This window comes from Falco punctatus (genome assembly GCF_963210335.1).
Source record: "Falco punctatus genome assembly, chromosome: 8".
In the NCBI taxonomy this organism is placed as follows: Eukaryota; Metazoa; Chordata; class Aves; order Falconiformes; family Falconidae; genus Falco; species Falco punctatus.
Window position 1 is genome coordinate 23107602 of NC_137588.1, and position 13617 is coordinate 23121218.

General features: G+C 37.5%; 1 protein-coding gene across 1 annotated transcript in view; it reads left to right on the forward strand.

The window, feature by feature from the left end:
• The first annotated feature begins 2486 nt into the window (after positions 1-2486).
• Positions 2487-13617, forward strand: part of SLC38A11 (solute carrier family 38 member 11) — a 28380-nt gene continuing 17249 nt past the window's right edge. The window contains exons 1-7 of the mRNA XM_080399101.1: positions 2487-2918; positions 5290-5407; positions 5820-5894; positions 8139-8273; positions 9966-10031; positions 11727-11833; positions 12376-12455. Of these exons, the coding sequence (XP_080255227.1) occupies positions 2886-2918; positions 5290-5407; positions 5820-5894; positions 8139-8273; positions 9966-10031; positions 11727-11833; positions 12376-12455 (614 nt within the window). The 5' untranslated portion in view covers positions 2487-2885. The remainder of the gene's footprint in view (positions 2919-5289; positions 5408-5819; positions 5895-8138; positions 8274-9965; positions 10032-11726; positions 11834-12375; positions 12456-13617) is intronic.

A 13617-nucleotide genomic window follows, 5' to 3' on the forward strand; every position in this document is an offset into this window, starting at 1 on the left:
TAGGTCTCAAGCAGTAACACTAGTGAAGTAAAAGCTGTAGCAGTGCAGGCTTCTCAACAAAGCTCTGCCAACACAGCTCAATGCCATCTTCATCCTATTATTTATTATACTTTCTACTACCTTGCCCAGTGGAGATGTTGGGCATATTGCTATGCAGTTCCTTGGTTCATTACTGGAGCCTTTTTTGGCAGTCATACTTACGTCACATCTGCCACTTTCCAATACCACTTAGTTCCATTGATGTTAAGCAAAAACTTAGCACTCCCCTTTCCCCAGCTACAAATTAACTTGTGATCCCAAGGTGAATACATCTGATTGTTGCAACTCATTATTGCTTATCTTTTCTGTTCATTCAACTGGTCATTCGGTTTGAGGCGTATTCTCTCTCTGGTCTTCCAGATGGGAAAATTTCTGCTGTGAAAATCTTCCCAAGAACCTCTTCAGTGAACAAAAACCTCTCCTTACTTTCTCTGTTCTGGTTTTATCATGATTGCTCTTCCTGCCCAACCTTAGTTCTTTGTGGATCCTTAGGATTCTCTTGCAGGATTTCTGCTCATAAATACTAAAGTTACCAGTATTGATTCCTTTTCACTGGGTGTTGCTCTAACCCATTTTAACCTGCCTTAATGTGTTTCTACATTTCACAGAGATTTATGATCCTTTCTGTTTCCTCTTTTGGTCACAACTTCCTTTGTGTCCTTTTTGGAAGATGCCTTCAGTGTTTTTTTTTATAATTGCCCTGCCCCTGTGGTTTAATGTTGTTGGCATCCTTCAGAGCTTGGCCCTCCACCACAACCACAGAAGTAAACAATTGTACAAAGTGTCCTGCAGCAAACTCAGAGAGAACATAATACAAACTCTGGATTATGGATTTTCCGTGCACCTCATAATTTTATTCACAATGTACTACTAGTCTCTGTTAAGATCAAAACCAGTATTAAGCCTTTCATACAATAACCACATCCCAAAGAATAGCAAGGAGCATAGAGCAATCCAAGTCATCAAAGCCTACCCTCATAGCACAGGAAAAAGTTACTCTACAGAATCTTTTCAGAAGTGCCAATTCCTTTCCCTAATTCACTACTGCTATACTGAATTAAAGCTTTTAAGTTTACAAACACTGCTCGGCATTGTGCCAGTATGACCAATACAAGTAAAATTCTAGGACTCTTAAATAAATGGGTGCCACTTTCAGGTAATGGCCCCCTCGCATATTAAGAGTTGCACAGTGGGATCTTGACTTAATTTGCATCAAATACATGCCTGAAGAATGTATCTGGTTAATAACAAGGCCATTCAGGAGAAAGCATTTGCACAAACCAGAAATTATTTTCTAAGGTAACAAATGCACACCCCAAACTGGAATTAAAACAAAATCACAGAACTCAGAGAGACTATTGTAGAGTATGTGGGTGTTAGATGAAAAGATTTTGTGAGGAAGTTACTACAGTCTTAAACATGTAGAGTGGTAGAGTACTGTCACGAAAACCTACTATACACTTTATCACACTTTGCTTTAAAACAGCTTAATTCCCTGCTTTTACACAAAATTCTTTGTACAGTCCAAGAAAAAAAATGTTGCTGCTAAATCACAAGAACTTTCTCTGCACCTTAGGCCTCTAAAATTTTCTCTGCTGACTCATGTCATCTGACTGGTCACACAAGAATACATGTCAGCTTGTAGCTTGTCATGGAGCTGATTAGAGATTTTTTTTTGAAGGAGCTGGAGCTAATGTGCTTAAGCTGTTGAACAAAAATGTCATGTATGCTCTTTATGTGTACTTTGTTCTCCATATTAGATCATATGCATCATAGATCTTTAAGGCCAAAATTACTGATGCATGGCATATGCACTCCTTTAACCACTGCAGTTTATCCCAGCAAAGTATTATCAAATGTAAGAGTTCCTAAGATTCTAGAAAGGAAATTAGCATGCCCTATTTTCTTCTGCTATTTAGTTGCATCTCAGATTTTTATTTTTTTTTACCCATAAAGACTAATCTTGTTGAAAATTTTGGGTCCACATTCTATCGATAGGGCCCTCCAGCAACTGAAGTAAGTTCCCAAAGTTATTTTTGACTCTTGTAGGCCTTAAATTTTATGTCCAGTAATACTTCACAAAATTAATTATGTCTGTTTTATTGTTGCTTACCACTTCCCACATGTTTTTAAGATGTAGATTTCTATTTGTAGCTTGTTCTATGTTTACGGAGTGTTTCTGCTGGAGACTGCCTGGTCCCAGCTTAAGATAACTGCAGATTCTAAACTTTCAGCACTGTAATTTTGCATTGGTTTTAATTAGTTTGGCCTCTTCCTATACTTTCACTGCAGCCCCAGTATGTTCTTTTATCTGACTCGCACCCATTTTGCTGATTGATTTGGCACTCTACAGCAGCTTGCCCTCCCTGAGGAAAAACAGTGACTGCCGTAGGGGGGCCGCGTAAATAACATTGGTATCGAACAGAAACAACAAATAAGCGACTCTGACACCGGCGCCAGTTTTCGCTACACACCCTGCAGGGAAAGCTCTCCTCGTGCATTGGGATAAACACGATTTTGTGAGGTCGGGGTCTCAGAACACGAATCCGCAGCGCTCACTCTCGGAAAGGTCCCAGGCGAGGGGCGGCCGCCTCACGGCGGCGCGGGCGGGGCGCAGGCGGGTCCGGGCTGCGGGCTCAGGCCTGGGCAAAACCCGCGGGAGCGCGGCGGGACCTTTCCGAGCGCGCCCGCGAGGAGCCCGCGCCGCGGCCCCGCTGCCACCGCTCCTCGCCCGCCCGCCGCGCCTCTCCGCTCACTCCCGGGCATCTCCCGGGGCTCAGGCAGCGGAGGCGGCCCGCGGCAGCGCAGCGGAGCGGAGGGCAGCGCCCCCCCCGCGGCAGCTGACGATGGAGCGCGGCGGGACGGCCGCTGCTCACCAGGTACCGGGGCTGGGATCGGCGGCGGCAGGGACGGGGGAGGCGAGGGGCTCTCCGCAGCCCACCGAGCCCGCCAGCACGCACCTGACTCGCCTTTACTTTCTGCGGGACGTTGGGCAGCGCCCGGGGGCGCCGTGGCCGGTTTTGTCGGGCTTTGTAGCCACCAGCCACGGGAAGCGCTCGGCCCGGCTGCGCTGGCAGCAGCCATAGCGCTTTCATCTCCGTTCAGTTTCGCCCCCAATTCGTGTGAGAAAGAAAGACTCGCAGGTACCACGCAGGGAAGAAAAACGCAACCTGAGGGGCCCTGTTCTCGGGCGGTAGGGGAACTGTGGCTGCTTGGCACAGCTAAAATTCAGTGTTGCTTGAAGACCAGAACTTGAGCACCCTGTCTCCTGGTGAGCCTGCCGCTGTCAGTGCGCTGGTGGCCACCCAGGCCATCTCACGGGCTGCATCCCATCGCTGGGAGAGCACCTGGCCAGGCACAAACCCGTCCTGTTCACCATCGCCGCCACCTGGCACGCTGTCCCTGGCAGGCCTCCCAGCAGGTGTTACCTCCGTCTTCGGGCCAGTCTTCGCACAGGAGCCGTTTCACCTGTGTCATGAATTCTGTTGCCCTTTCTCATTCTTTTTGCCAATTCAAACGTCTCTTCCAAATGGGAAAAGGACCAGGGTTCATAACAGAGTCTTCAGGCTGTAAAATGCACATTGTGTTCATTTTATTGTAACAACTGGAAAGAGGGAATTGGGCTGTTCTAGCTCAGTGCAATTTCACGTGTACTGTGCTGCAAGTAGCAGAGAGGATTAAAATTTCAGGAGAGAATGGCAGTGATGCTCAAATCAGTAGTGAAATAAAACATGGCACCTGTAAGTCTAGATAAGAAACAGCTGAGGGAGAATGTTATGTATGAAATTGCATGTGATATGGAGAAGGTAAGTAGGAAATGGTGGTTGGTTTGTCTGTGATGATAAAAAAATTTGGGACACCAGGTGGAAATATTTAATGATAGATTCAGAACAAAGAAGAGTACCTGTCTCTACATATAATGTATAATTAAGATGTGGCATTCTTTACCATATGATAGTGTAGAAGCTTAAAAAATGTACATGATTTCGAAAAAGGGGCAAATTTAAGGAGCAATCTATTAAGGGATGTGATGCACCAAGAACATAACTGCTTTGGGAATTCTGGGGTATGCAAACTGCTGAAAGCTGGGACAGGAAAATTACTTGCTAACTATTTTTCATGTTCTTAAACTCTTCCCTAGGTGCTTTCCATGGCCACTCAAAAATGGCATACCAGGCTATACTGGCCTTTGATCTGACCCACTATTAGGCTTATAATGTTAATACTGCTTAAGGATTAAAGGTTCTCCTTAAATATGTAGCCCTCTTTAAAGCACTTACGCTTGTCAGCTTATACCACTATCTATAGATGACTTAGATTTATCAGTCATTTAATTTTTTTTCTAGGAGTAGTAGTGACAAGCATCCGAGTTTCTAATACCTGCTATATATTTTAAGTAGGCTCCTGCATCTATGAAATAGTTGCTTTATTTTCATGGTAAGTACACAATGTTTTGCTTTGGTCGAACACAGGCAAGCATTTTCTTCATTAAATGCATGTTCCTCTTTTGAATTATATGACTTGATTTAAAATACTGGCCTGCTAATGAATGATTCTAAAATGTTCTCTGACAGCAGAGTGGTGATCTGAGGAGAGGGCCATGGCATGCTTATGAAGAAATGCTTTTTGCAGATAAAACTTTAATTTTTGAAGCTGCTGGCTACAAATTGTGCTTTGAATTTTGGTTTGTACCAGACCTTCCCACAGAAAATTTCTGGGATTAACCAATTTCATAGTGTTATTAACTATTCATAATGAGCTAAACCATTGGGTGACAGAAATATTTAAAATGCTGAATAAAACCTTAAATTAGAGCATCATCAGATGTTTGCATGCTTTAGTAGTAACTCTTGCAATTTAATTCATTCCCCTGATTCAGAGGTCTGTGTTTACTTATCAGTCATATTAGCTAAAATATTTTCAAAAATACTTGAATCACATGTCTGCCTTTGGAACATAACTAAAAAGTTCTTTGTTTAACAGCCTGCCTCTGAGTTTGTATACATTTCTGCCCTTCCACTTATTTTTTTCAGAGAAGAATTCATTACAGATTATGGGTCAGACATACAGGAATTAGATGCCTAACATCCCTTTCATTTCTTACTGGGAAAAAAATGGGATTTAGTTATCAAAATAACTACAAATCTCAGTCTATGACAATTTTTTTTTGATCTTGAATAGGCTATGTGTAAAATACTTGTCCTCACCTATTTTCTCATGTATAATGTTATCATTGTCTTTCTGAAATAGGTAGATACAGATGACCAAACAGCCCTCCTTAGGAAACCCAGGAATAAAGGAGGAAACAGTGATCTGGCATCAGCTGGATTCAACATTATCAACTCTATCATAGGATCAGGGATTATAGGTAAACATAACTTTCTTCACTATCTTGTGTGCAGCCTTGTTTATACATGTATGACTATCCAGTGTGGAGAATAACACTGTTGCCTTACTTTCTGCTGCTGTTTCTAAAGATTTTTCTCTATTTGCTTACTATGCAAAAATGCACGGGTGTCAGCTGAGATTATGTCTCCCAATGACAAATACCCTACATCCTCTTTGCCATAATGACCGCAGAGAACTGATTGGACAGATGGGCTGAACTTCACACCTGGGCAACAGTTTCTTCACTGAAAGTGATCTTTCTGAGGTTATTAAGCACGCTGGTCCAATTTGGAAGATTTGATAATTTTTTTTAATCTGAATTCTTTATTTTGGTTGTCACAAATAAGTATTTGCAAAGATTCTTCTATAATCTTTTCTTTTCTTACTTACAGGACTGCCATATTCAATGAAGGAAGCTGGTTTTCCACTAGGAGTACTGCTTTTATTTGGGGTTGCCTATACCACAGGTACTCTAAAAGCAGTTTCTGTTGTAAAGTGAAAGCTAGTCTTGCAATGTTCAGCTGATCTTGAGCTTAACAATACCTTAAACAAGTATATCTATGACAATAAAAATGACAATTTTTTTCCTTACCTCACTAATCCCTTGAGTAGATTAATAGCAGTAGATAATTACACTGTACAACATAAAAAGCTGCTTTTTGTGTGCATTTTATTCTCATAAAGCCTAGTTACTTAGACTAGGTCAAGGTGACATTTGGAAAAACAGCTCTCATTTGTGCCTCAATCATCTGTTTTAGTCCACTGTTTTTATCCTAATTAAGAGGCTGATCCTATGGTGGGTTGTATACCACTTTTTTTTTTTAATATACCACAGAATTAAAACCTTTGGTTGTACTATGACTTTGAATATTTTACTTAATTATAATTCATTTTAAAAAAATGAATGGTTTTACCTTCAAAAAGGGAAAAGTTTTGAAATCACATGGTAAATAAACTTAAATGTAAGTGAATCCATTGGCATCAAAGGAGAATTTTAGTAAAGACTCTGTGGATTCAAGTCTTAAAATAACAAACCAAGTAAATATGAATGGTACATATTCTGTTACTTGTATGCAGAGCGGCAGTGGATGCTTTTCATTGCTTAAAATATCGTTTAAGGCTTTGTCTAAGTCATTGAAATTTGACTGGAGAGTCATATGACTTAATATGTTCCTTATGAATGGAAAATTTTCTCTATGGCTGATGGCAGAATACATTAATGAAATTGTATCTTAAACATAGCTCAGAAATTTCGGTTACTTTTCTGTAGGAAATCTGATTTGTCCTTTGCATTTCTAAATGTTTTGAAGACTTCATAGCCATAGGGTTACAACCTGTGAATTTAACTCAGCGTTTTATTATGTTAAAGATGTGGCTCAATATATCTTGCACAAGCAAGTTATAACTATAGTTACAACTTTTTGACTTGTAGCCTTTAAAGTGCAGGCTAAGTATGAAACATTAGTAGTTATTTTGTGTAGTTTTTACTGAATACTTGGCAAATTCTTACTGCTTTTCCTTTTGGGGGATGTTTTTAACTTTTACTATATATAGTCCTAGATTGACAGACAAATACAATTTTAGGTCATTTAACAATAAATATTTTTCAAGTTTTTTGGGTCTAAGATCCCCTGCTACAAAGACCTAATATTTCTTGCTCAAGATCAGCTCGGTATGCAGCATAATTGATAATGAACAATTATGTATTTCTGGTTTTGTCTGCTCCCAATTATAGCGTAAGCAAGTTTATATAGTGTAAAAACTGCATATGCTCATGGGAACCTCTGGATTGGCTTTGATATTAACAAATGGTAGAAATCTCCTTTGGAAAGACTGTGGAAATTTCATAATTATAGTCATTCCCAGAAGAACACGGATAATGTTCATAGAAAAGAACTGATTCCTATCGCAGCATAGATTACAAGCTAAGTGAAAGCCAGATGAGGAATAGATGAGGTCTAGCTACTCTCTGGCAAGACATCTGCACTAAGGTAATAAATTCTGTGCTGTAACTAATCTGGACTGGAAAATCCAATGGTGCTTAAATGAGTACTAAAGCATAGCCTGATGTAACACCAATATCTCAGAATTGTTCTCCATAAAATTTGAAGCCCAATCTGGGACTAATTCTGCCTGTGATATCAGCTCTGACTCAAGGCACGTTGCTTCATAGTTTTCCAGTTAAATCACTTTTTACATGTTTTATTTTAAAAGTATTCCATTAAAATATTTATAATTTAATGAAAAAGACATAAAATATTAACCAGGCTTTACCTTTCACAAACTTAGATATATAGCTGAGAAAAGTGATTGAGAGTTCTAGTACCATGACATAGGTAGTCCCTTGCAGTTTACCCCCCTTCAGGATACAATAAAATGCTCCAATCATTCAGGAGCTCTGTGTTATTAATTTAATTTTCCTTTTTTGGTGCTTGTTACAGTTCCTATTCCCTTTGGCCATACTGGAAACCAATGAAAATCAGTCTGATTCTGCTGTCCTTAATTGGGAAAGCTGCAATTTCCTTCCAGTATGAACCTATAACTCCTGGGTTTGGTGGACTGGGATCCCTTCTGAGAATTTTTTTTTCATCCTTGTCCTTCCCAATGCCACTCTTTTCCTTTTTAAAGATTTTTTTTTTTTTTTTAACCAGCTATGAACCAACTACAAGTCAGTTCATGCTGTCTTTAACAGTAATTTTATATTTTAACAGATTATTCCATTATATTACTGATCAAAGGAGGAAACCTCTCCAGTACCAACACCTATCAAGAGCTGGTCAGAAAAACATATGGTCTTGTAGGTTATCTAGTTCTTTCAACTCTTCAATTTTTATATCCATTTATTGGTAAGATCACATAAAATACAGATGATTAAGTTTTATAAATAACAAGCTTTTTCACATTATCTTATTCATTCACTGGTTAAATATTAAGAACTCTGTAAAGAATATACTGTATATGGCCCTTTCTGCTTTCAAAAAAAAAAGAAAAAACAACTAAAATTTACTTGGTAGGTTCTGAATAATGACTGAGGAAGAATTCAATGAGATGGAGTACCAGCATAATAGAAATGAACTGAAATATGATAGCAAAGAGATTCATGATCACACACTTGAAAATTAATGACAAAAGCAGCCATGAGAAATAGCAAAGGGCAGATTCTTTTGTAGAATGAGTAGCAGAGCACAAAGTTAATGTGCCTGAAACAAAAGGAAAATATGACTTTAGGAGTATATTGAATTAATATTTTTCCAAAGATATAGTATTGCTGTGATTGGAGAAGCCACTGATCAGAAGTTGATTGACTATTATGTGCTGTCATTGCTTTTCAGAAGCATTAATTCAGCCTCATATCCAATGAGCTACTAGGAAATTGGGCACTCAAGACCTCTTTGAAGAAGAAATAGTAAAAGAACAGGTATAATCTAGGCAGCAATTGGACTGGAAGTTTTTAAAAAAAGTGATATTCTGAATCTGTTTCCTACAGTAGTAGCATAATTAAATCTTAAATAAGCTTGATATTTTCACACATGGGGCTGCATGTACTGGTTGCTTGATATGCCAAGAGGCTGGACTTGGTGACCACATTCACAGATCAAAACTCCTACTTTGGGAATAATCAGCCTGAATTGATTACAGGTAGCTGAGATTTTTTAATGGAGTCAAGTTACTGTTACCGCAGGCAACGATGTTACACATATCGGCTCAAAAAAGAGCGTACTTACTACTTCATAGAGAATATGGAAAAGAATTGTAAAGATCTCAGTCCTTACCAAGGAACTAGTTATGCCTATGTACGTACTTGAATTTATTTCTATACGTAGTGTTTATGACTTACAATTTCATAACAGTGACTATTTATGCATTATTTAAGGTCAGTACCTATATATATATGTTGTCTAAATGGTAAAGACCATGAGTATATAAATGTATTTTGTGTATGTGTATACACACACACACGTATATACACACTTGTAGTGTAGATTAAGATAAGAATGAAGTATGAATGTTAAGGCCACAGTTTTTGTTAATGAGAGGAAAGAATGGAAGTGCATATCTGATACCTTATTCTGGTTTTAATTCCTTTCTTCTGGTTTGAAGGTTTGCTGACTTTACATGAGCTAGGAAGTTCTGTGCATTTATTCACAGGACTGATTATTAGACTAACACTGGAGCTTTACTAAATAGAAACAAGAATTTGAAAATAAACTGGCAAAGAATTGCTGTTATAAACAAACAGTGTTTAGAAGCTTAGATTTCCTCTTTGGGAGTAAGGTTATATGGCAAGTCAGCACAACAGCCTTGCTTGTTAGGCTTGTGTAGGTTGAACCTGTGTTTTTTTTAAAAAAGGTGGGTTGGAGTGCTAGAGATTTTTTTTTATTATTGTTTTGTTTTAAACCTGAAACAGAAGTTGTTGGTGCTATCCAGAATTTGTACAAGAGGGACAGTGGTATATAATCCTGAAGTCTACAAAATGTGTATAAAATGTTGATAATTCGTATTTGACTTGTACTAACAAAAAAAAATTATTTTCTTAGCTATGATCAGTTACAACATAATAACAGGAGACACTTTAACTAAAGTTTTTCAGAGAATTCCTGGAGGTAAGATGCATTTAAAAAATTCAGAATGGGGAAAATGTATTGGATAGCAGTATAGCCTAAGTATTTAGGGCTTACCTGTTACTTTGCTTCTAAATTACACTTAAATATAGTAAGTTAAGGACTTGAAGCCTATCCGTATGAGTGGGGTTTTTTTTTTGTTGTGGTGTTTGGTGTTTTTTTAATAAGTCTTTCTCAAATGAAAACTATGACTCCTAGACCTTGGTTATCATTGGACTCAGTGTCAGTGAAGAAACCACATGCTTTGATGAAATACTAAGCAAATAGAAGGCGTCTTCCACAGTGGTATATTTTCAAGGTCATCATATTTTGTCATCTTTTTTAGCTTTTTCCTATAATAATCATTTGACTACTGAAACAGCACTTTAGTGAATAATACTGGATGACTTGCAAATAATATAATGAGTTTAATGCTTACTTAGGCATATCTGTAATAGTTGGTCATGAACTACATATGTAACTTTCAATTCTCTTAGATATTACAAAAGCAGGTGTGGCTTTTTGAGCTCTTTAACTCATGCACTTGTACACTTTCTTTGCTGTAAGTTTTCACAGCAGAATCAGTGGAGCAATTTGTGTGTAGTTTTGCCATCTACTTTAGCACAAAGCCAGCTAAGTTAAAAGATTCTTCACTGGGGAATAGAATTAAAAGAAGTGTCTGCAGTGATATGGAAATTCGTATGTGGATGAACTGTTTGATTTCCACAGGTGGACTATAATTTTCAGCAGGTGAAGCCTACAAGGTGTGGATGCAGTTTTAACTGTCACACTTGTTCTGTGCATACCTGATCAGGTTGATAGTGACAGTGAATATCTAATAATTTATATGACGTATGACTTAAGTAATAGCAGGAACCAGCAGCATGGCACATCTTTTCACCTGGCCAGTAGAATGCTTGCCTGGAAGGAAGTGGGGAAAGTGTTACCATCTCCCACAGAACAGAGGGAACTGAACACAGACTTGCCATGTCAGTTGGCCGTCACTTCCCAGCCATAATTATTCAGCAAGCTTTCATTCAAGCCCATGGTTCCTGGTGGCCTGACTGGAACTGACATGTTTTGGTTTAAGTTGTAATTGGCTTGAAAAAAACACTGGTTGTACAAATAAATGCTACTGATTGCAGGGAATATTATGACATTGTTGCCTTCACATGGTAATCTGTATTTTACAAGTAGAAGCCAGCTGACAGCAAGAAAGGAGGTGCTCAAAAGAAGCCTCAAAATTAACTTATTTTAGGATCGTTCTTTAAGAATTTGCTTATCTTCAACAGCACAGTAATTGATGTCAACACACAGTATCAAAAAATCCTCAAGAGTAAATGGCAGAAAGTAGTACTAGGATATTTTACTTGCAGTCTGCCAACATGGACCAGGCACGATGAAGGAAATTAATACTAATCTATATGTAGAAATGCCAGACTTTCAAAGTTTGGTATGATATATCCCCTATGTTATGCATTTGGTTTGAATCTGTAGAATTCTTGTGACTATGCACATGCTGTGTATGGCTTCCTCAAGGTTAGTTAATTCCTAGTCTTTTTTTCAGTGTTAATTGGCTTGAGTAAAGGGGATAAAAGCCTGGTCAACATCAGAGATTGTTACTCCTAGCCTTTCAAATGTAACTAATCTGTTCCTGATGTTAGTCTCTTAGAGAAGTAATTTTTTTTTGTGCTTTAGTTGGACCAGATAATGTGCTTACTGACCGTCACTTCATAATTCTTCTTACCACCATCATCTTTACCGTGCCTATATCTTTATATCGAGACATAGCAAAACTGGGAAAGGTAAATCAATAGTATTTGATTTTTTGTTTATTTTTGTGTATGCCGTTAGAAAATAAGTGCTAGTCATAACTTAATATATTTGAACTGAATACATTTGGCTAGAGCATCTTAAGTATTTTAGAAGTTCAGACTGACTTCTGCCCCAAGAAATATTGAGAAAACTTGGAATAGTTTAAGCAAAACTCTTGCCTCCCTATGAATCACTGGATTCTTTCCATGTACTGCTAGTAGAACTCACATATTGTAAAGCACTGGGTGCTATAGGCCTGATCTTGAAATGCTGAGCACTATTAATTAGAAATATTTAGATGGGAATATCACTTAAAATTAGAGAAATAGTTGGAATTGGCTGGTTACTTAAAAAGAGCAACAAATTAAAAGATGATGAAATACACAAGCTTTCTAATTATAAATATTTTATGTGATATTTAGAACTGTACTTGTTTGTTAATTATTCTTTTAAAAAAAACACGTAGATTATGCTGCTAAGAGGACAACCTTTCAGCAGCTTACTGAATGAAGCTGTGTTTTTACCTTTACAGATATCTCTTATTTCTTTGATTTTAACCATTGTCATCCTGTGTATTGTGATGGTGAGAACAGTAACATTCAGTCCACAAGTGTGAGTATTCTTGCAATTGCCACAAAGTGAATTTTTGATCATATGTAATGTTATTTCACTGTTACAGATATCTGCATAGTTTTGGAACATGGCTGTTTTGGGAGAGATAGATAATTGAAAAAATAAATCTGTATTAACAGTAATACAAAATGAACTGCTAAAACACTTTATCTTTTTTATTTTTCTTGTATTGCACATAAATTCAGAAAAACTGTAGATTAATTGGCTCTGGAATGGGCATGTGAGGTTGTCTGTCTTTTGAGAAATATTTACTTTTTTCCATTATTGTCAGATGGCCTATAATTTACAATCTTAAAATAGATAGTATCTTAGTAATACTTCTCATTTTGTTCATATATTAATATAATAAAAATGAATACAAGTAATGGCATTAAAAAAGAGAACACAATAATAAAAACTTTATTCTGTCATTTGAGAAAGCAACAATATAAACATGCAAAACTGTTTTCCAGCACTCATACTCTGAAAGCAGTATTTAACGTTGGACATTGGAGTGTTCTAGACAATTTAGTATAAATGAGTATGTGTTGTGGCAAGATTTTTATAATTATATGGCAAGAAAGTGCTATGAATCTATTATCTTTCTTTAATGGCCTAGAAAGTTTGCATTTGTCCTTATAATTTAAATATTTATATATATATTAATAAAGACAACAAACTATTTCTGAATGTGCTTTTTTATTTATTGTGACAGTTTTATATAGTATTTCTAATGTTTCTGTAAGCAGTGAATTCTTCTACCATGACTGTTTTAGCAGTGTTACGCACGATCGTTCATTTGTCTTACTGGTAAGATATGTGGGTTAATTGCAGGGTATTAATGTTTAATCCTAGGAAGATGGGTAGAATAGTAGTTTCTAAAGTTGTACCAGATAATATTGCCTATCATCCATAAAATGATGCACTTGAAACAGTGTGGGGCATCCCCCCACCATCTTTCTGAAGCAGCATGTTTTTCATGCTGTGTGTTAAAGAGGTATTTGAAAGAATAGTCACAAAATTCCCTGTCAAAAAATGAAGAAGCTATATATAATGGTTACTGATGACCTTGTTACTATGGTAACATTTCTTCTCAACAGCTGTGGAGCACTGAAAAATATGGAATGCGTAGCTTTATTTTTTCTTACAAGACATAATGTTG